This window comes from Tachysurus fulvidraco, chromosome 12 (assembly GCF_022655615.1).
Source record: "Tachysurus fulvidraco isolate hzauxx_2018 chromosome 12, HZAU_PFXX_2.0, whole genome shotgun sequence".
Classification (NCBI taxonomy): Eukaryota; Metazoa; Chordata; class Actinopteri; order Siluriformes; family Bagridae; genus Tachysurus; species Tachysurus fulvidraco.
The window spans coordinates 3,001,715-3,022,100 of record NC_062529.1 but is presented as its reverse complement, the minus strand read 5'-3'; the positions used below and the strand labels follow the sequence as shown (position 1 = coordinate 3,022,100).

At 39.5% G+C, this 20,386-nt stretch overlaps 2 protein-coding genes across 2 annotated transcripts; both read right to left on the bottom strand.

The window, feature by feature from the left end:
- Nucleotides 1-653: 653 nt before the first annotated feature.
- On the bottom strand, nt 654-11,288 carry si:ch211-266g18.9 (transforming growth factor-beta receptor-associated protein 1). The gene is made up of 11 exons (XM_027159653.2): nt 10,482-11,288; nt 9,807-10,001; nt 8,956-9,110; nt 7,314-7,396; nt 6,887-7,231; nt 6,745-6,802; nt 5,816-5,959; nt 5,466-5,606; nt 3,125-3,284; nt 2,279-2,700; nt 654-808 (listed from the first exon to the last, which is right to left on the bottom strand). The coding sequence occupies exons 1-11, from the start codon at nt 11,146-11,148 to the stop codon at nt 662-664; spliced, it is 2,517 nt and encodes an 838-aa protein (XP_027015454.1). The 5' UTR covers nt 11,149-11,288; the 3' UTR covers nt 654-661.
- A 2,394-nt stretch (nt 11,289-13,682) lies between these two features.
- Nucleotides 13,683-19,261, bottom strand: fhl5 (four and a half LIM domains 5). The gene is made up of 6 exons (XM_027160097.2): nt 18,967-19,261; nt 18,659-18,821; nt 17,768-17,942; nt 16,881-17,050; nt 15,110-15,296; nt 13,683-14,157 (listed from the first exon to the last, which is right to left on the bottom strand). The coding sequence occupies exons 2-6, from the start codon at nt 18,815-18,817 to the stop codon at nt 14,006-14,008; spliced, it is 843 nt and encodes a 280-aa protein (XP_027015898.1). The 5' UTR covers nt 18,818-18,821; nt 18,967-19,261; the 3' UTR covers nt 13,683-14,005.
- Nucleotides 19,262-20,386: the final 1,125 nt, after the last annotated feature.

Below are 20,386 nucleotides of genomic sequence, written 5' to 3'. Positions count from 1 at the left end.
TTTATAACAGGTTATAATCACACCCTCTAGTGTGACCCAAATGAGGATGAGGTTCACTTTTGAGTCTGGTTCCTCTAAAAGTTTCTTCTTCACCCATCTAAGGGAGTTTTTCCTCGTTACAGTCGCCTCAGTCACCTCAGGCTTGTTCTTTAGGGATAAATACAAACATATTTAAATATAAGTCTAATATTAATGTTATACTTTTGTATAATATTAATCTTTGTATAGTATTCAACTTTTTGTTCTATAATTGTGATGTTTTGTAAAGCTGCTTTGAGACGAATCGAAAATTTGTACAGAACTGAACTGAAACGGAAAATTCGACATGAAACGATAAATGAAACACAAATATCGGCCATTGTCTGCTCTGAGAATACAGTGTAGTCTTGATAAGAGACACCATTATCCAGAGTGGCTTACAATTTATACAACTGAGCAATTAAGGGTTAAGGGCCTTGCTCAGGGGCCCAGCAGTGACAGCTTGGTAGACCTGGGATTCAAAATCATACCCTTCTGGTCAGTACCACATCCCACATATAAAGACTCTGGAGGTTTATTTATAACTTTTTTATTCATTATAAAATGTTGCTCAGTGTTGTGTAGATGCTCGATTTGCAGTATTAATTTAGTAAAAAATTAAATCGAACACATTGTGAAGTGTTTATTGGATTTTATTCGTGTTGTAGCAGTGTGTGTGGACAAGCTCTCCTGTAGTTCTGCGCAGAAATTCAGGTCCGGAGAATTGTCTCTGACACGAATGACACACTCGGCTTCTGTCCACTCTGACCATCACTTGTGTTGCTTCCATCTGTATGGATGAGATGGATGCATTAACATCAGTGACTGGAAATTGTTCTAAAACAATACAAAACAAATATATATATATATGGATAAATCTCAATTCTGATTGGTCAGATGTGGATTACTTTTCTAGAACCGCACCATTGTAACGACTCGTTGTGACTTTCAGCAACATATGTGGGTGTGTTCAGCTAGAAGTTGGATATATATATCCTTTCAGTCATTCATTCATTTTCTACCACTCATCCGAACTACCTCGGGTAACGGGGATCTCAGGCGTCATCGGGCATCAAGGCAGGATACACCCTGGACGGAGTGCCAACCCATCACAGGGCACACACACACTCTCATTCACTCACACACACACACACACACACACATTACGGACAATTTTCCAGAGATGCCAATCAACCTACCATGCATGTCTTTGGACCAGGGGAGGAAACCGGAGTACCCGGAGGAAACCCCCGTGGCACGGGGAGAACATGCAAACTCCACACACACAAGGCGGAGGCGAGAATCGAACCTCCAACTCTGGAGGTATGAGGCGAACGTGCTAACCACTAAGCCACTGTGCCCCCACTCCAGAATGTTTTGTTTTTAATTTTATTTTAGCTGTAAGAAAACGGATAAGAATTGCTAATTTTTCCGACCACTGATAAACACTATTACCATGGCAACCAGTAGTAGCAACTTTATAATACAGTGACTGTCATCACAGTATTATTAAGAGAATGTTCACAATATTAAGCACTTATAATATATCCTATATTGTAATGAGTCTGTCTGTGTTTTCCTTTGTTTCTGTCTGCTGTCATTCCCTGCTGTTAATTGTCGGCCCCGCCCACTTATTTGTTACCATGGACATTAATTGTACTCAATCACTTCCCCAGGTGTTTTGTCCTAGTCTTTGATCGTCTCCGCCTTGTGATTGGTTCTTGTTCACTATATCTACTCTGTTTGTCCACTTCCCTGGTGTTAGTCGTTGTTGGTGTAGTACAGTATGTTGTCTGTCTCTGTCTCTGTCTCTGTCTCTGTACCGCTCAGTGTTCTGCCCTGTTTTTGCCTGCCTATCTGTTGTTTATTTCTTGTTTTGCTTTAGTAAAAGTTCACTTGGATCCTCACTCGCCTTTGTCTCTTCATGACAGAAGCAAAGGAAAACACAGACAGACTCATTACATATATATTGTATATAATAGATAGATAGATAGATAGATATTGAGATGATGAAAAAATCTTGTTTTCTATACTATAAAAGATCAAGCCTTTATGTTTAATGAATAATTAAAATTGCTGACAAGGTATAAAAGGATCAAAATGTACATTGTAAAGTTTACATTGTTGTAGTTATTTCTTAATAACTAAGATGAATTTGAAATCTACTGTATTGACTTTATGTATGAATTTGAAAGACAAATTTGTTTTAATTTGTCTATAAAGCAGTGTCACAGAAAATGAGGACTGATGTAGTCCTCACCCAGGCGTGTCTCTGTCTGAGGTTGTCCATCCTGGCCAGGCTCTTTTCCAGGCCTCTCATCCTCCTGTCGTGCGTCGTCACCCTCAGTGACTCGAGCAGGAAACGTATCACCAGCTGCAGGGACCAGGAGCCAGGAAGCACCTCTAGCACCATGAGCAGATTAAAGGCCACCGCGTTTCGGTTCAGGAGATCCACGACCGCCGGCACGTGAGGCCTGGACTCGAGGTAAGTCTGGAGCAGGCAGCTGAAGAGCTGCTGTGTAAATTCCCTGCCTTGTCCAGCAGAGGTCCTAGAGCAGTAGTGTTCTGCAGCTTTTTCATCTCGTTCTTCATTGACGAGAAGACGCAGGGCCTTTCTGTGATCCCCGACTCTCCCCAGCAGAATTGCTTTCTCAACGTGCAGATCAGATGACTGTATTTTCTCTGCAGTATTAATAAATCAAGGTAAATACTGTAGTATAATAAATACTGTAGCTAGCAGGAAGCATATGTGCATTAAACTTAACTTTAACCAAGCAGAGCTTTACTATAAATGACTATAAAAATATTTTATTTGAATTCTTAAATCTGTTCAGAACATAAGTAATAAAATACTTAAAGGGCATGCTGTTATAAGAAATGAATCAACGATGGGGTAGCGTGATGCTTCTGGAGCAAAACAGAATCACTTTTACCAAGTAACGTTGTTTATTTTCCTATGACATCATATCCAGAAGTGTTTTATTTCTCTGACACTGCAGCAATTTGCCGGCAACTGAATTTTTATCTGTGCTAATTAACAAACAGATCAGCAGAATTTCCTGAGCGTTTGTGTAGCATGTGAGATAAGAGAAGTTTAATCGTTTACCGTATACAGCAACGGCATCATAGAAGGAGGAACGCCACAGGAACTGCTGCAGTTTTTGTCTCATTTCCTCCGTGTTTGCAGCATCACTCTTCATCTGTTGGTCAGGATGGAGGATCTGAGTGGTGTACGTGTTGGCCAGCAGAGTGTGGTGTTTCTCCATCTGGAAAGAGAAGGACAAAAATGCACTTCTTTTAGTATTTAATTACTTATTAAATTACTATAAGCCGATTTCTTTAAAAGCTACTGAGCTGTAAAATATTTTTTTACACTGAATCCTTTTTAATGTGTTTTTTTTTTCACAGTCATAAAAAAAAATCACTGGCATCTTAAATACAATAAATTAAATAAAAGTATAAAATCCAACCTAATTTGTTAAAGAATCTGAAAAAAAAATGATATAATGTTAGGATTTGGATCCACCATTGTTGCTGGTATCATTCTTAGATTGGAGGTTTGTATAGTTTATCTTAGTTTTTATGGGATTAATTCATTCATTCATTCATTCATTCATTCATTTTCTACCGCTTATCAGAACTTCTCGGGTCACGGGGAGCCTGTGCCTATCTCAGGCGTCATCGGGCATCGAGGCAGGATACACCCTGGACGGAGTGCCAAACCATCGCAGGGCACACACACACTCTCATTCACTCACACACGCACACACTGCGGACAATTTTCCAGAGATGCCAATCAACCTACCATGCATGTCTTTGGACCGGGGGAGGAAACCGGAGTACCCGGAGGAAACCCCCTAGGCACGGGGAGAACATGCAAACTCCACACACACAAGACAGAGGTGGGAATCGAACCCCCAACCCTGGAGGTGTGAGGCAAAAGTGCTAACCACTAAGCCACCATGCCCCCCATGGAATTAATTATTAATTAAATTCTATTTTTTTAAATAAGATTTCTTTTTCTATAAATGGTAAAGAACCATAAAATGGTTCATTTTATTCAATTTTTATTCTATATTACTGCTAAAGTGTTAAATGATCTTGGTTCTTTTTTTTTTCTTTTTTTTTTTTAAACAAAGTGCTTAGGCATTATATTTGCCCATTATATTATATATATCTCTTCTCATCATACTTTTAACTTAAATAAATACTCCACACCAGCTGGGTATAAGATTAAAGACATTGCCATAACACAGTCTGTGACATTCCATAATATAAGAGGCTTTATCTTTTGCTTTGGAAGTTTGCTGAATGTGTAATTATATGAAATCCTGCAAAGCACAGATGTAATTGTGTAAAACTCTGTAGCTCAAAACCATCACAGCTTAAGTGAAGACGAAGGCACGTTCATTACACGATTATGTGAGCACACTTCAGCGTCGCAGTTTCTGCTGTATCGTGGTATTAAACGATTTGGTTAAAAACTGCTCGAATATTTGTTCAGACAGACTTGTTACAAGATACAACAATGTAGAGATTTTTGCTACTACTATTTTCAAATATTTTACACCACGGGCATTAAATTCTTGATTCTGATTGGTTGTAAGACATTGATTCACTTTCTAGAACAGCAGCCCAGACAGTAGATGTGGCTACAAGACAACAAATCACAAGTAATATGTAATCTAAGCCTAATAATAAATCGATAAATAATGAGGAAAATCCTGAAGTTTTGCATAAGGAGGTGTCTCCAGGAAGGAGTCTCCAGTTTCAGCACTTTGTAACAGTCAGAGGAAAAAAGTTTAAGTTTCTGCCATTTTTCTCATTAAATCTAACTATGAACAAATAAAACATTTATGTGGCATGACTTCTCTAGAAGATTGTACTCGTAGGCACATAAATATGGTGTAAGAGGATTTAAGCAATACAGGATAAGCTGTGGGGGTCACGGTGGCTTAGTGGTTAGCACGTTCGCCTCACACCTCCAGGGTTGGGGGTTCGATTCCCGCCTCCACCTTGTGTGTGTGGAGTTTGCATGTTCTCCCCGTGCCTCGGGGGTTTACTCCAGTTTCCTCCCCCCGTCCAAAGACATGCATGGTAGGTTGATTGGTGTCTCTGGAAAATTGTCCGTAATGTGGGTGGGTGTGTGTGTGTGAGTGAATGAGAGAGTGTGTGTGCCCTGTGATGGGTTGGCACTCCGTCCAGGGTGTATCCTGCCTTGATGCCCGATGACGCCTGAGATAGACACAGGCTCCCTGTGACCCGAGTAGTTCGGATAAGCAGTAGAGAATGAATGAATGAATGAATGAATGAATGAAGGATAAGCTGTTATACAAAAACTTCATGTGGAAGAAACAAATAATGACACCTGAGCTGGTGTTAAATTTCTATCCACAGTGTTTCTTTACTATGTCTCAGAGTTGATATATATGAGACACTGCACTCACCTGACTTTGCTGTACATTCACCAAAAATTCCAAATACAAAACTAAAGCAAGTTGGTAGTTTGTTAAAATGGAAAGCACTTCCTGTGGTTCAAATGTGCTTTGGTCGCCTGGATCTCGCTCCGTAAAGATTAATACTCCAAGCTGTATATTAAAAACAGACATAAAATATTATTCTAAGCCCAAGTGATTTATCTTGTTCATACTAATGCAATTTTATAGCAGTGCTTCTGCTGTACTTGTGTATATAAAATATATAACTTTTCTTTTGAGTTAAGGTTGCACATGAAAAACAACCTCAGATTCTATCTGTTCTTGTATGTGTGTATGTGTGAGTGTTAGAATATACTTTCCTTTTGGTCTTTTTGAAGAACCCAGTCTATAAACTTCATGATGATAGATTTCTCTTTCAACTGAGAGAGGGTTTTTACAATGTGCAGCAAAACATTTGGCTCGGAGGAGTCCACACTCACATCATCCACCATCCACACCCAGGTCTGGCAAAAAATCACAGGCTTTATATTTATTTATTTATTTATTTATTTATTTAGGTATATTCTGCATATTTAGTATGATTCCATTGGATCGTTTTATTATTTTATTTATTTCATGCATCAGTGACAGTCATTCTCAGAGAAAAATTATGCACATGGGACTCATTTACTTCCCTGGTACAATTCACTTCACTACCCTAATCTTGTCATCCACAATATCCTACCTACTGTGCTAATGCAATGCATCCATTTGATTCCACTACTCTACCTTTCACTCCCCGGGTAGGGTCTTTCTTTACTGCCCTAGCTCTTCCAACCCAATTGGCCTGGTCCAAACTTCCCCACTTCACCAATCCACACTTCTGCACTGCCCTCATTTAACCCTGCCCTCTGCTATACCCTAACCACTGACCTGGCTCACCCTCTACCATGGTCTACCGTTTACACTGCCTTGGCCCACACTACCCCACTGCCTTGGCCCACACTACCCCACTGCCTTGGCCCACACTACCCCACTGCCTTGGCCCACACTACCCCACTGCCTTGGCCCACACTACCCCACTGCCTTGGCCCACACTACCCCACTGCCTTGGTCCACACTACTGTTCCTCACTGCCTTGGTCCACACTACCCCACTGCTTTGGCTCCCCTCTTCCACACTGTCCTGTACCCCATATAGTCACCCATACTCAGGTAGAAGTCACCCATCCAAAATATTTTAGGACAAAAAGTCTAGGACCAGCACTGATGTATTATTAAAAATCTTGAATCTGGATTTTGAAACCGACCTGAATTGCATTGAAATGTTCACCGTGGCTTTGATAAAGCAGTCCGATCGTGAAAAATCTGAAACACAAGAACAAATGGGGTTTAAGAAGACTTATTTAGTCCTGAGATGCTATACTCAGTGAAACCTTTTCAGATTCTAACCTCTTATGATGCTCCAGATCTGGAACGCACACATCCAGGGCACAATCATTACGAGAAGACACAAGTTGGTCTAAGTTATTGTGAGATCCCAGCTCTAAGTATGCTTTAAACAAGGTAGTATCGATGTCCTGAGTGAAGAGCTGGCCCAGATCAGTGTTACGGATCTCTCTTAAATAAAGGCTGAGGAAGCTTAGATACTTATGAAACTCAGGCTGGGCTTCATTATTTAGCTTCCTCAGGTCTTTGGCATTGCTCACGGTAGGAGGCTGAGATTTAAAGTCTTCACTGATGAGAGTCATGCCAGGGTAAAGCCTAATGAGTTCCCTTGGGTCCAAGTTGCCTTCACTAAGAAAAACAGTGCGTGTTTAAGAGAAATTTAGAAATTTAAATTTAAAATCTTTTCTAAGGGGAAAAAAAGCAGTATTACATAAAAAGTTCTTTGGCATCGAGAAAAGCTTCTCTGTAGAAATGAATCCATCCAGAGGTACAAATAATACTCGTGTACAGATCCTAAAATTAAAACAATAGAAAAAATGTTAACAGTATATTCTTCATTATTTAAGTAAGATATATTTTATAAATACAAAAAATTAATTGCACACAAATGTGTACATTTAAGAACTCCCTACAGTGTTGTTTTTGTTGTTGTTGTTGTTGTTCTTCTTCTTCTTCTTCTTCTTCTTCTTCTTCTTCTTCTTATTCTTATTATTCTTATTCTTATTATTATTATAAAGAAGAAGAAGAAGAAGAATCATAATAATATACATATATATGTATTTGGTGGGCAAAAAGTTTGATCAAATTAATATTGGTCTACCAAGATGATGAAGCTCAATTCTATTTTTTTTATTAAGCAATAGCGACATCCAGTGTTCAAACCAGGAACTCTTCAATTTTCTTGTTTGATTGAACTATATTCATTTTTAAAATGGACATTTCAAAATATCTACATCTTATCCTACACAGGGTCACAACACACACACACACACACACACACACACACACACTCTCTCTCTCTCTCTCTCTCTCTCTCTCTCTCTCTCTCTCTCTCTCTCTCTCTCTCTCTCTCTCTCTCTCTCTCTCTTTACAGCATTGTGCTCTAGTTAGCTAGTTTAAACAACAACAGAAAGGCTACAGGAGCTAGCTAGCTATGAAACACTACTGCACGAGGCAAATATTAAGTGTGTGTGTGTGTGTGTGTGTGTGTGTGTGTGTGTGTGTGTGTGTGTGTGTGTGTGTGTGTGTGTGTGTGTGTGTGTGTGTGAGAGAGAGAGAGAGAGCGAGAGAGAGAGAGAGAGAGAGAGCAGATGCTGTAGGAATGATTGCTTATAGCTGCCATAATCTACACGAATCTACATGAACTAGTTATGATCTACAATGTGTACTGAGTGTTAATAAGTACAAACGCTATGAGGGGATTAAAACATTTTAGAATGTTATCAATTCCCTTCAATAATTAATAGATTATTTCTTGTGGATTTTTTTTTGTTTGCATTATGACCGACAACCATGTTTGTAGACGAATATTAACATTCCTCCATCCTTTTTCGTTGTTTACTCATCAAAACAATGACCTGCTTATTCTGCCTCCAGCCCCTTGCTCCATCATCCGTGTGACATGCCTGATTAACTTGAGTCCTGTCATCCTGACATATCCATGGTGGGAATTAAATCTTTGCATTTCTTGTTTCCTGGAAGGTATTTTTTTATGCAGTTTGTAAAGCCGAGCTGTTTAAGGTTGCTCGCTGGTAAACATTGTGTATACTGTATTCAACATGACTGTCTGTATTAATTCACTCTTTATCTGCTGCTGCTGCTGCTGATGATGATGATGTGTGAGGTCTTGCACCTAAGGTCATATGAGGTGACCATTTTCTAGGATGGAAATTTAGATTTTTTAAATTTTCTTTGCTTTCTCACACTGTTCAATATATTCATCTTTTTCACGGTTAAATCAGGTGAAAATGTGGGAAGATGAGCATTGCAGTGGATTATAGCTGACTTACATACCCTAAGAGGATGAGGATTAAAATGGCCCAATGTTTGTGGCTCTGCTATCCTTTTTTTACCTTATAAGTGTCTTCAGGCAGAAGAGACTGAACTCCATACAGCAGTGCGAGTGCTTCGTTCACTCGCTCACATCCGAGCAGCTTTTGGATTTGAGCCTCCGGTGGACTCTGTGACAGTCTGCGAATCTCTCTGTCACCGACTACAAACACGCCGTCTATACAGGCAAAAGAAAAATGAAAACAAAGCATGCTGCAATAATCATTAAGGGATTTAGAAATGTTTCACCGGTGCTTACTTAGAAGAAAGATCTCATTTTCAATAGCTTAAAAAAAGAGTACAAGTTAAACACAGCTGCTAGATGTACAGTAAGACCACGTACTGTAAACAAAATAATAGTATGTAAAAATGAATGAAATGATATATGGAGGGTTTATAAGAACAAAATTACTAAATTATGAAGACATAACAGGCCAAAGTAAAGTCAATGTAAAGTCTTCAATAAAATTTAGATAGCTAGCTTGATAGAGCTCCCAATAATAGTCCTGAAAATGTCCTGAAGTATTTTTATTATTTATCCTGAGAATAGAGAGTTTACCTTTTTATAAAAAGGTTTGTAGTATAATCCATTCATTCACTCACTCATTTTCTACCGCTTATCACTCATTTTCACACACTGATCAGGGTGTGAACCCACTTCTCCAGCACACATACTTGCACAATCCAGTCAGACAACAATAACAATACAATGACATGTCTTTGGACTGTGGGGGAAACCAGAGAACCTAGAGGAAACCCCTGAGAACCCTAATCCTGGAGGTGTGAGGCAAAGATGTTAGCCACCATATCGCCCGTATATTACATTCTATTACATTTTTTGCTAATCTTATCAGGTCAGAGGTCAGAATTGAACCTGTGGTTGAGTGGAGTGATTTGCTGCTGTTTAAGAAAACGGTCTGTTTTAGCTGCTGGTCCAGCATGCTGTAGACGTGGAGCGATTTTCTCTGCAGCACCAACACGTAGGGAAAGTGCACCACTGCATCCAACACTTCATCCGGCCAAGGCACAGGAGGACGCTGGGATATACCACTTTTCAACACAAACATGCCTGCACACACAAACAATCATAAAATTCAAATCTACTTTTTTGTTTTTTTAATCTAATAAACTTATTTCTCATTTATAAATACTGCAAATTTTTAATAGGGCAATATGACGGGGTCACGGGGAGCCTGTGCCTATCTCAGGCGTCATCGGGCATCGAGGCAGGATACACCCTGGATGGAGTGCCAACCCATCACAGGGCACACACACACACTCATTCACTCTCACACACACACACACACTACGGACAATTTTCCAGAGATGCCAATCGACCTACCATGCATGTCTTTGGACCGGGGGAGGAAACCGGAGTACCCGGAGGAAACCCCCGAGGCACGGGGAGAACATGCAGACTCCACACACACAAGGCGGAGGCGGGAATCGAACCCCCAACCATGGAGGTGTGAGGCGAACGTGCTAACCACTAAGCCATTGATATTTCTTCATTTAATTAAAAAAAAAAAAATGTAAATCAGATCCTCACCCAAGTTTCCTGGGCCATTTAGAAGAAACTCTCCTTTCACACTTTGCTTTGCAAGAACATTTTGCTTTCCCAGGTTATGTGTGAAGAGCTCGAGCTCGCTCTGAGTCTGGTAATCATGAAGAATGTATCTGTCACTCGTAGCCACGCACAGGCAAGTCTCATGCACAGCCAAAGCCACAGGATCCTGAGCCAGAGCCACGTTCCCTACACACTCCCATCTGTCCACACACACCTTGTGTATGCTCACTGCTCTCCGTTTGGTGGAGGCGACGAACAGCTCAACAAAAACCTGCTGCGTGCGAACCACGGGTTCGCCGAGGCGAAACAGAGAAACGTTCTGGATCTTCTTCAGGGCTGCTATGGGCTCCAGAGAGAACATGTTTAACGCTGTGATGGAGCTGTCCCAAAGCACAAGAAGGTGGTTCAGGACTGGGACCGCCTTCAGTTGGCTGATTTCTCCACTTCGGCCCATCTGTCTTTTTGTTACCACTCGTAGCGTTTGACGATCTCCTTTCTTCGAGCTTGTAGTGAAATGCTGGATGACTCCGTCTTTACTTCCGATGTAGACGTTGTCACAGGAGCATTCCATACACTGGATAACGGATTTATCTTTGTCTTTGGCGACTTCCACCTTTTCAAACACCAGCGAGGAACTAAAGATATCCATAGTTTGTTTTCTTCCCTTTAATGTAACTCTTTTTCTATATAAAGTTTCAGCACGAATGCAAACTTCTCAAACATCTGCAGTAGTGTCCTACTCCGGTGTGAGTGTATTTTGACCCTGCCATGTGACTCCTCCTGAGAGGAAGCTGGTGTCAGCACTTTACTCGCACTCACAGTAAAACACTGCAAAAAAAAACAGTAACTCCAGGAAATGGCTTTATAACCAGGCTGCACGTCCGTGTAATGTAATCTTTAACCAAAAAACTTTGCTCAAGAGATGTTTTATTAGATGAATCAATGTCTAGGTGTACAATACTAACAACCGTTGCTATGAACAATATATTCACCCCTTTGTAATACTGTATACATCAGTGGAATGTGACCAACATACAGTATAAACACCAATTAGCAGATATTCCTTTGGTTGCTGGATCATTTTTAATAGCATGAATAAATGTAAAATAATAACCTAACGCGTGCTTTATGTATTTAGATACGGTTAAATTCTTACAAACACAATACAAAACATTTTGTAGCTAAAGTAAGCAGGTGAAATAACAATGGGAGATGTTGCACTTTCAGGGAACTAAATTTTTACTGTCCTAGTGAGTAGAAATGTTTTTTTTTGTAGATAATTAGATATACTATATTTTATTCATTCATTCATTTTCTACCGATTATCCGAACTACCTCGGGTCACGGGGAGCCTGTGCCTATCTTAGGCGTCATCGGGCATCGAGGCAGGATACACCCTGGACGGAGTGCCAACCCATCGCAGGGCACACACACACACTCTCATTCACTCACACACACACACACACACTACGGACAATTTTTCCAGGGATGACATTCAACCTACCATGCATGTCTTTGGACCGGGGGAGGAAACCGGAGTACCCGGAGGAAACCCCCGAGGCACGGGGAGAACATGCAAACTCCGCACACACAAGGCGGAGGCAGGAATCGAACCCCCAACCCTGGAGGTGTGAGGCTAACGTGCTAACCACTAAGCCACCGAGGGCCCCCCCCCCACACACCCAATACTACATTTTAAAACTTTGAAATGAAAAAAAAAATACTCTGAAATTAACTCTGAAATTACAATAAATTATCTGAAATTATATATAAAAAAACTCTTGCCCTTTATCTACATTTATTTAAAATTTTATTATTAGGAAAAAATCATGTTGCTTAGATGTTTATTTCACATTTCAGCTGTAAGGACATGCTGTAAGAATAAAAAGGCACCACCACACACACTATAATGCTTTATTTTTTTTTTTTACTAATTCATTCATTTCGATTAATTTATTTTTTTTAAGAGTAATACGTATTCATCTAAATATCACATACAGTAAAGTCACGCTCTTGTGTATACGCAGGTCCTTTATTTACAGCGTTATCATTTTTATAGTGAAATTCAGAACATACTCATAACAGATGTCTGGTTGTACTTGTGATGCAAAAGAGGAAATATGTCCAAAGACTACTGCAATGGCTGCTAATACCGCAAAGGAACCTGCTATAAAAAATATTTCTATAAGCACAATAAGATCAAACAGAACTATTTATTCCTATTAGCATCACTATGACTCTATTTCTGTTTAATCTTTACACATTACATCATCTAGGCTCAGGGTTGAAGTTCAGTAGTTTGAGGCCTGTCTTCCAGAAAAATTTCCACTGACATAAGACTGATCGTGACATTTCTATTATTATTATCTCCTGTATATATTTCTAACCCAGTTATAATATTTTATTTACACTTTTATTTAATGTAAATTTAATTTTTTTTAAATAGCCAAATTTTACTCGATGATGAACATGCAAACAATAAATTAAAATAAATAATAATAATAATAATTATTATTATTATTATTATAGTTATTATCGTTATTATAATTATTATTTCGTTATTTTTATGTATTAATAATTAATAAATTATAATATATAATAATATAAAATATTGTATTAATATTTATATTTTGTATTTAATAATAATAATAATAATAATAATAATAATAATAATAATAATAATAATAATAATAATAATAGCCGGATAAGCGGTAGAAAATGTATGGATGAATAATAATAATAATAATAATAATAATAATAATAATAATAATAATAATAATAACAACAACAACAACAATAATAATAATAATAATAATAATAATAATAATAATAATAATAATAATAATAATAATAATAATAATAAAAACAGCCCATTTATATGGAAATGTTTATAAGACACAAAGGACCTTTTGGTGTCTGAGTCGATTTCGGAACCGATTTCTAACCTTGTCTACTTTATATAATGAACTTCACTTAAGAAGACAAAGTAATAGAATGAAGTGATGGGACGTGACATACGGCTAAGTACGGTGACCCATACTTAGAATTCATTCTCTGTGTTTAACCCATCCAAAGTGCACACACACACACACAGCAGTGAACACACACACACACACACCGTGAACACACACCCGGAGCAGTGGGCAGACATTTATGCTGCGGCGCCCAGGGAGCAGTTGGGGGGTTTCATGTCTTGCTCAAGGGCACCTCAGTCGTGGTACTGCCATCCGGAGACTCGAACCCACAACCTTAGGGTTAGGAGGAAAAAAAATAGATCCTAACCAGAACAAAAATTTATTTAACAAAAAGCAAAAGACCGGTAATAATCATATTACCCCATTTGCAAACTAATCCCATCCAAATAGGGCTTAATATGGCAACAGAATACATCTTTATGCAAATAATATACTAATGTCAAAGACATGCAGAAGAATGTGTGTTAAGAATAACATAAAAACATATCACTGATCCAAAGATGAGTGTTTTTTTTCTTCCTCCTTCTTCTTTCACTTCTCACGTCCGCAATCGGTGCACAGAATGTCATCACGCTGTGTGAGGAAACCACGGCCCACGAGCGACACGGAGCACTGCATGCATGTAAAACACTCGCTGTGCCACTGACGCTCCTCGAATGAGATATACTTCGCTCCTGCCAAACCTAAACCACAAAAAAAAATGCTATTTATTCCCAAAATTCACACACAGGTACATTCTCATTGCTGTCGTATCATCTCATTTCCCATAAAGCTTTCTCCAACTGAAACCCTTATGGGTTATTTTTTAATGAATGTGAAAAAAAAACATTTTCATATGATATTTATATTGAGGGGAAGAGAAATTTGGCAACTAGGAATGATGAAATATGGGTCCTAGGAAACTAGGTTGCTAGGAGACGCAGGATCGAGGAAACAATTATTGAAGACCAGAATTGGAGAAGACCAGAATTAGAATCCATTGGACCTGGAAAGGGGGCACGATGGCTTAGTGGTTAGCACGTTCGCCTCACAACTCCGGGGTTGGGGGTTCGATTCCCGCCTCCGCCTTGTGTGTGTGTGGAGTTTGCATGTTCTCCCCATGACTCGGGGGTTTCCTCCGGGTACTCCGGTTTCCTCCCCCGGTCCAAAGACATGCATGGTAGGTTGATTGGCATCTCAGGAAAATTGTCCATAGTGTGTGAGTGTGTGTGTGAATGAGAGTGTGTGTGTGCCCTGTGATGGGTTGGCACTTCGTCCAGGGTGTATCCTGCCTCGATGCCCGATGACTCCTAAGATAGTTTGGATAAGCAGTAGAAAATGAATGAATGGATAGATGGATGGATGAATGAATGGACCTGGGAAACATGTAAAAACTTGGAAATATTTCTGGAAATGATTGAAATGCATGAAATGTGGAACGTACGAATGTGTGATGAAAGGAACCTGAGAAGGGAATGTAGAAACTAGAGATCATGGGTACTAAAGAAGGGTTTTAGGGCTCTATTTCCTTCAATATGGCATTTTCATTTCTCATATCTTATATTTGATTAAATATATGTTAGGTATCTTCTAAATAACACAGATGTATAGCTATAAATATCTGGGCACACTTGCATACTGTATTTTCAGACTTACTAGTAATAGGTTTGGTGCAACCGACGCATTTCTTAGCGTACAGGTTGCTGAAGCACTCCAGACAGTAGGGGTAGTTCTCTCGGGAGGTGAAGCGTTGTCCCGCTAGCTGTTTCTTACAGCCGATGCAGGTGAAACATTCGCGGTGCCACGGCTTGTCGTTGTATGTCACGCCGCCGGTGGTGATAGCCTTCAGAATACAGAAATAAATGACAATAAAACAGCTTACTCTTCCACACCACCAGAGGTCACCATCACTGAAGTACTAATCAGGTGCCATATTCACCAAGCACCATTTTTTTGGATTCGGGATTTGATGATAAAACATATGACTGGTGGTATAGACCTGGTGTTTTCTGTCTAGTCCTTGACCGGTGTGGCTGCAAGAGACCTGATTAAACTCGATACAAGGCCCCCCGGCTTGGTTGGAATTAAAGCCTACAGCCACGCCGGCCTGTTGTATAAAAGATTGAAGAGCTTTCTATGGACTGTCACATGACACATGCTATAGACACCCTGTTGTCATGCAACTTACAGTCTTGCTATTGTAAGTTGGTAATATTAACCAAGGTTGCCAGGTTTCAGCACAATTCTTAACTCTGGTAAGTCTCAAAAGCTACAGAAATCACCTGCATAAAAAATATGATGGATTATGGAACTCATATTTGGAACTCATCCACACCATAATCCCCCTTTCCCTTTCCCATTCTTACTTATCTCACAACACACACACACACTGTCTGTGGAAATTTATAAAGATTTATTTCTGAATATTTGCCAGAAAAACAAGATCTGAGTGCAGAGCCGATCGGCCCTAGTTGCGTATGACCCCGCAAATTACGCAAGGCCCCGCCTCCCCCTGCCACGTTTTACAGCGCGTGTTAATGTATACTGTGTAGATGAGAATATGAAGCGGAGCTATCCATCTGGCCATGAAAAGAGATATAAAAGAAACAAAATGAGAGTGAAATGCGAGAACAGCAATCAGGTAAACTTGTGTTCTCTTCAAGCTTGATGTCAGCAAGAGCAAATAAGAGTAAAGTTAAGTTGATGTGATTCTGTCTCTAGTCTCTATCTGACTGGATAAATTACCTGTGCAGTGCTGCCAGTGTATCTCTTGGCCTGTCTGTCTGTCACACAACAATTTATCACGTGAACATTTACGTGAATAAACACCCAACGGCAACGGTGTTTATAAACGGGAGCTCGATAACCGCACCGCGCGTGAACATGCGTTCATATGCATGTGCAAGTGTGAATGTGTGGCAAATGGTTTACATGGCTCACGGGTCAGGTAGGAGGGCCCCTTAGCAGAATTTTGCTAAGGATCGGCTCTGTCTGTGTGGCTTTGTAGTACTTGTAAATTATCCCAATGTGGCATAAATATCACCACACTGGCAACCCTTTTATCAACTTTCCTCCCTGCTTCTTTTCCTCTATTAAAAATGTTCATAAAGTGAGCAGTGTGGTACTGTATTTCCTGTCTAAATAGGTCTTATTAGTTAGTGTATGTTGCCCACTAGGTGCAACAAAAAAGCTGAACTAAATGGGAAGGTTTGTGCGACATCTAGAAAGTTTTTTTATTTTTTTATGGAAGAAAATTTTTTTTATTTATCAGAACAGAAGAATGTGTGAACCTGGTGTCCAGGAATATCATCTAATATAATATCTAAAGTGCACTCCTCACACCGGCTTGGTGTTCAGATTGCAGCACTGACATCCAATTCCAGCGAAAGCCTCGTCATATTGGCACCTGTAAAGTTGCATCACTCACTTTCTTGCAGGAGCAGCACTGATAGGCGAACTGCTTCTCAAAGCAGGGGACACAGAAGTAGCTGTTATCTTTGGGGATAAAGGGCTTGGTTCCTATCGGCTGCTGGCAGCGCTGACACAGAAAGCAGGTCTCGTGCCAGCTGTTCCCCTTGTACTCCATTTTCCGTGAGCCTGACGCAAAGACAAACAGGAGAGATATTTTTACCAGCACCTGCAAGGACACACTTGCTTCCTAATAATCAGCACTATTATAAGAAGCTATAAAGTTAGCGCTACGGTATCGTTACCCACGATGCCTTGAATGATTACCGGAACTTGTCTTTTCACACCAATACCATCTGCTTAATTGTGTGTATCAGATTTTTTTTTGCATTGTCCTGCTCTTTTAGAGGGATCTGACATTCTGTGCTATTTTGGTTGGAAAGTTTTTTAACATCGGTTAATGAGCTGTGCAAAAGTGGGTATGACTTTCAAAATCCACTGACTCAGTAGGATTTTAGAACCCTCTCGGATCCAAAATGTGAGGCCGTTTCCGTGGCTCTACTCTGGGATTACGTAATTGTAAATGAAGTCGTTTAAAATGTTTGGGGCATTCTGTTAATAGTCATTTATATTTATGGTATTGTTATGCAATTAAGGGTTAAGGGCCTTGCTCAGGGGCCCAGCAGTGGCAGCTTGGTTTTCCTGGGACTCCATTTGGTAGTCCAACTCCTTAAACACTTATCTACCACATCCCTAACCCTGATCATCAACACCCTTGTGATGTGATCTGGCCCGAGTGAAGCGGAGTGACACCTACCACAGTGAAACTGAATATTTTCCAAAATATATTTTCTCTAATGACGCAGCAATTTGCCAATGAATACAAGCCTTAATTTAGCGTCCTACCTGGCAGGATAGTTTTTGCGCAGTTATTGCACTTGGAAGAGTATTCGTTGGAGTAGCACTCGGTGCACAGCAGAAGTTCATCTTTAGCAGCAAACGCTTTCTCCGCTAATGAGCGTCCGCATTTGCCACACTTGAAGCAGTTCTCATGCCAGTGGCGATCCTTGTAGGATAGATCCTGTCATGTAGAGATACACGATTAGCCAAAAGTATCCTTTCCAATATTACTCAGTTATACAAAAATATTGTACAAGTGATTTATAAGAAGCTACTTACAGCTTTAGCCTTCACCCTTCAATCTTCTAGAATGTTTACCATCCAGCTAATTTATCGTATGTTATGCTAATCATAGCTGACGGAAGACCATCTGGTTAACGGCTAGCACAAGCTCACAAATGTCCTAAATCGCATTGCCATGTTCTCACGTATTTATTTAACACTCGCTAGCAACATTTTAAAATATCACGTCACCCTATCAACTAAACTATCTTGATCTTATTAGCTAAGTTTATATATCAACGTTCTTAAAATATTAAAAAAATACGATCAAAGATCGGTAAATTTTGAGTGAATATAAAAATAGAAGAATGTTGTTAGAGTCGTTTTTGTAACTAATAAATAACGTTATTATAATGAGAAGAAATCTGGATGCTTAAACATATTTATAATATTTAAAAAAAAACATTGAAAGAACATTATATTTTGGGTGAAAATAAAGTTGGGAGAATGTTGAATGAAATATTTTTGTAACCTTTAAATAATGTCAGTCAGGTCACTTATGTGTGATTCAAACTTAGCAACCTTCCAGGTAAAAATGTGTCTTTTTTTGCAAAGATGACTTAATTGTTTGCTTATTGTTGGAAAATTTAAAGTGCACCAGAGTCTCTTTCTTACCTTGTTGTTGCACCCGATTGGTAAGGAGCAACCCTCACAACAGTTAGCAAAGAGGTTCTCATAACACTTGGTGCAGTATTGTGTGTCTTCTTTCAGGATGTATTTTTTGCCAAGCAGTGAGTCTTTGCAGTAATGGCAGTCAAATCTTTCTGTAGACATCGCTCTTTAAATAGAGAACGAACGGTAAAATCGTTACGGCTGAATTTTCCAGCAAAGTGCATGGAATTAAATTGGCTTGATGCCTAGTCTAGTGCAACCCATTAAAATCCCCAATAGACAATAGAGACTAGATTTTGATTGCACTTTACCTTCGGTAGAGTTCAGAACCGCTCCTGCAGTGTGTGGATGGAGTGTGTGGTGTCCAGGCGTTGGGTCGGATTTTCACCGATTAACACGATGCATTGAATAGAGCATCTATAAATACAGTCCCTTTATTAGCTTAAATCTCTGGGGAGAATAACCACGCTGCACATGTCTACACCTTTTATGGACGTTCTCCCATAACAGTTCCTCCAGAACGTCTATATTGCTTTTTTCTCCATCGTTTTATTTTCTACCATCCAATAAGAAGCTATAGCACCAGGGTGCAAATGTGGCAACCAGAAAAGAAATATAATATAAGAGAAGCTTAAAAAAAAAAAAAAAAAAGTTTCCCCTAAAACAAAGAAAGAGAAGAAACTGAGCAGATGGAACAATACTGTCATGCCGTACGAGGCTGGACGATGCTGCTGTATCTCTCTGTGTCTCAGACAAAAACATGTTCACCCAGAAGGCTAGACACAAGCCGAGCAGCATAATGAGGTACTGCTGTGTATCGAGCAATGCACAGATTTGTATTATCGAGCAGGATGTGAAGAAATTTCTACAGCACACAAGCATTTACACAAGAAATGTAGCATTCGTTAAAAAGTCCAGTTAAAAAATGCACCGGAACAGGAAGTACTGAGATACTGATATAGGTGCAAGATTTCACATTTAGCCTTTTATTTAAAAAAAAAAAAAGTACATTAGCTGTGATTAAGAAGTGGAATTTCATTATGTTGTTTTAATGTTGTAGTTTTAACAATTGCAGCTACATTATGAGCACAGAATGGACCCAATTGTAATTATAAAAAATACTTTTTTAGAGATTCGTCATTTGGCCCTATAGTGGACTTGATTAGATTTTATTTCTTTTATAACCCAACCCTTATTGACACAGACATGTCTTGCTAACACTTTGGGCTTCATGATATTGCATGATACTGTATGTTCTCTAACAAACTCTTGGGCCTTTCTGATGTATTTAGATGAAGTGACACACAAATTGACTCCAGTCAACTAACTCATTTCATTCACTTTTTTATATTATTTAGTATTTTGTTTATATAATAATCCCAATGAGGTCATAATCCCTGTCTCAGCTCCGGACTGGAACAATACAAAATGTGGAAAAGACAAAGAGGGGATAAATACTTACTACTGTTGTAACTGGATCAATACTGACATTTTTATGAACCCCTTGTTACGTTGCACAGGGCCTGTGGTAGCTTAGTGGTTAAGGTGCTGGGCTACCAATCAGAAGGTTGTGAGCTCGATCCCAGGTCCACCAAGCTGCCACTGTTGGGCTCCTGAGCAAGGCCCTTAACCCTCAATAACTCAGCTGTATAAAAATGAGATAAAATGTAAGTCACTCTGGATAAGGGCGTCTGCCAAATGCTGTAAATGTTGCACCAAGTGCCAATATTT

Bases quoted from the DNA above. Each gene is read 5' to 3' on its own strand.
- si:ch211-266g18.9 (XM_027159653.2), bottom strand. From the start codon at position 11,148: ATGGATATCTTTAGTTCCTCGCTGGTGTTTGAAAAGGTGGAAGTCGCC. The intron at 10,002-10,481 runs GTGAGGATCTGA...TTGTGTGTGCAG, and splicing joins AAATGGCCCAGGAAACTTGG to GCATGTTTGTGTTGAAAAGT. The intron at 6,803-6,886 runs GTTAGAATCTGA...CTTGTGTTTCAG, and splicing joins GATCTGGAGCATCATAAGAG to ATTTTTCACGATCGGACTGC.
- fhl5 (XM_027160097.2), bottom strand. From the start codon at position 18,817: ATGTCTACAGAAAGATTTGACTGCCATTACTGCAAAGACTCACTGCTT. The intron at 17,943-18,658 runs GTAAGAAAGAGA...TCTACATGACAG, and splicing joins CAATCGGGTGCAACAACAAG to GATCTATCCTACAAGGATCG. The intron at 15,297-16,880 runs GTGAGTGATGCA...TGTATTCTGAAG, and splicing joins AGTGCTGCTCCTGCAAGAAA to GCTATCACCACCGGCGGCGT.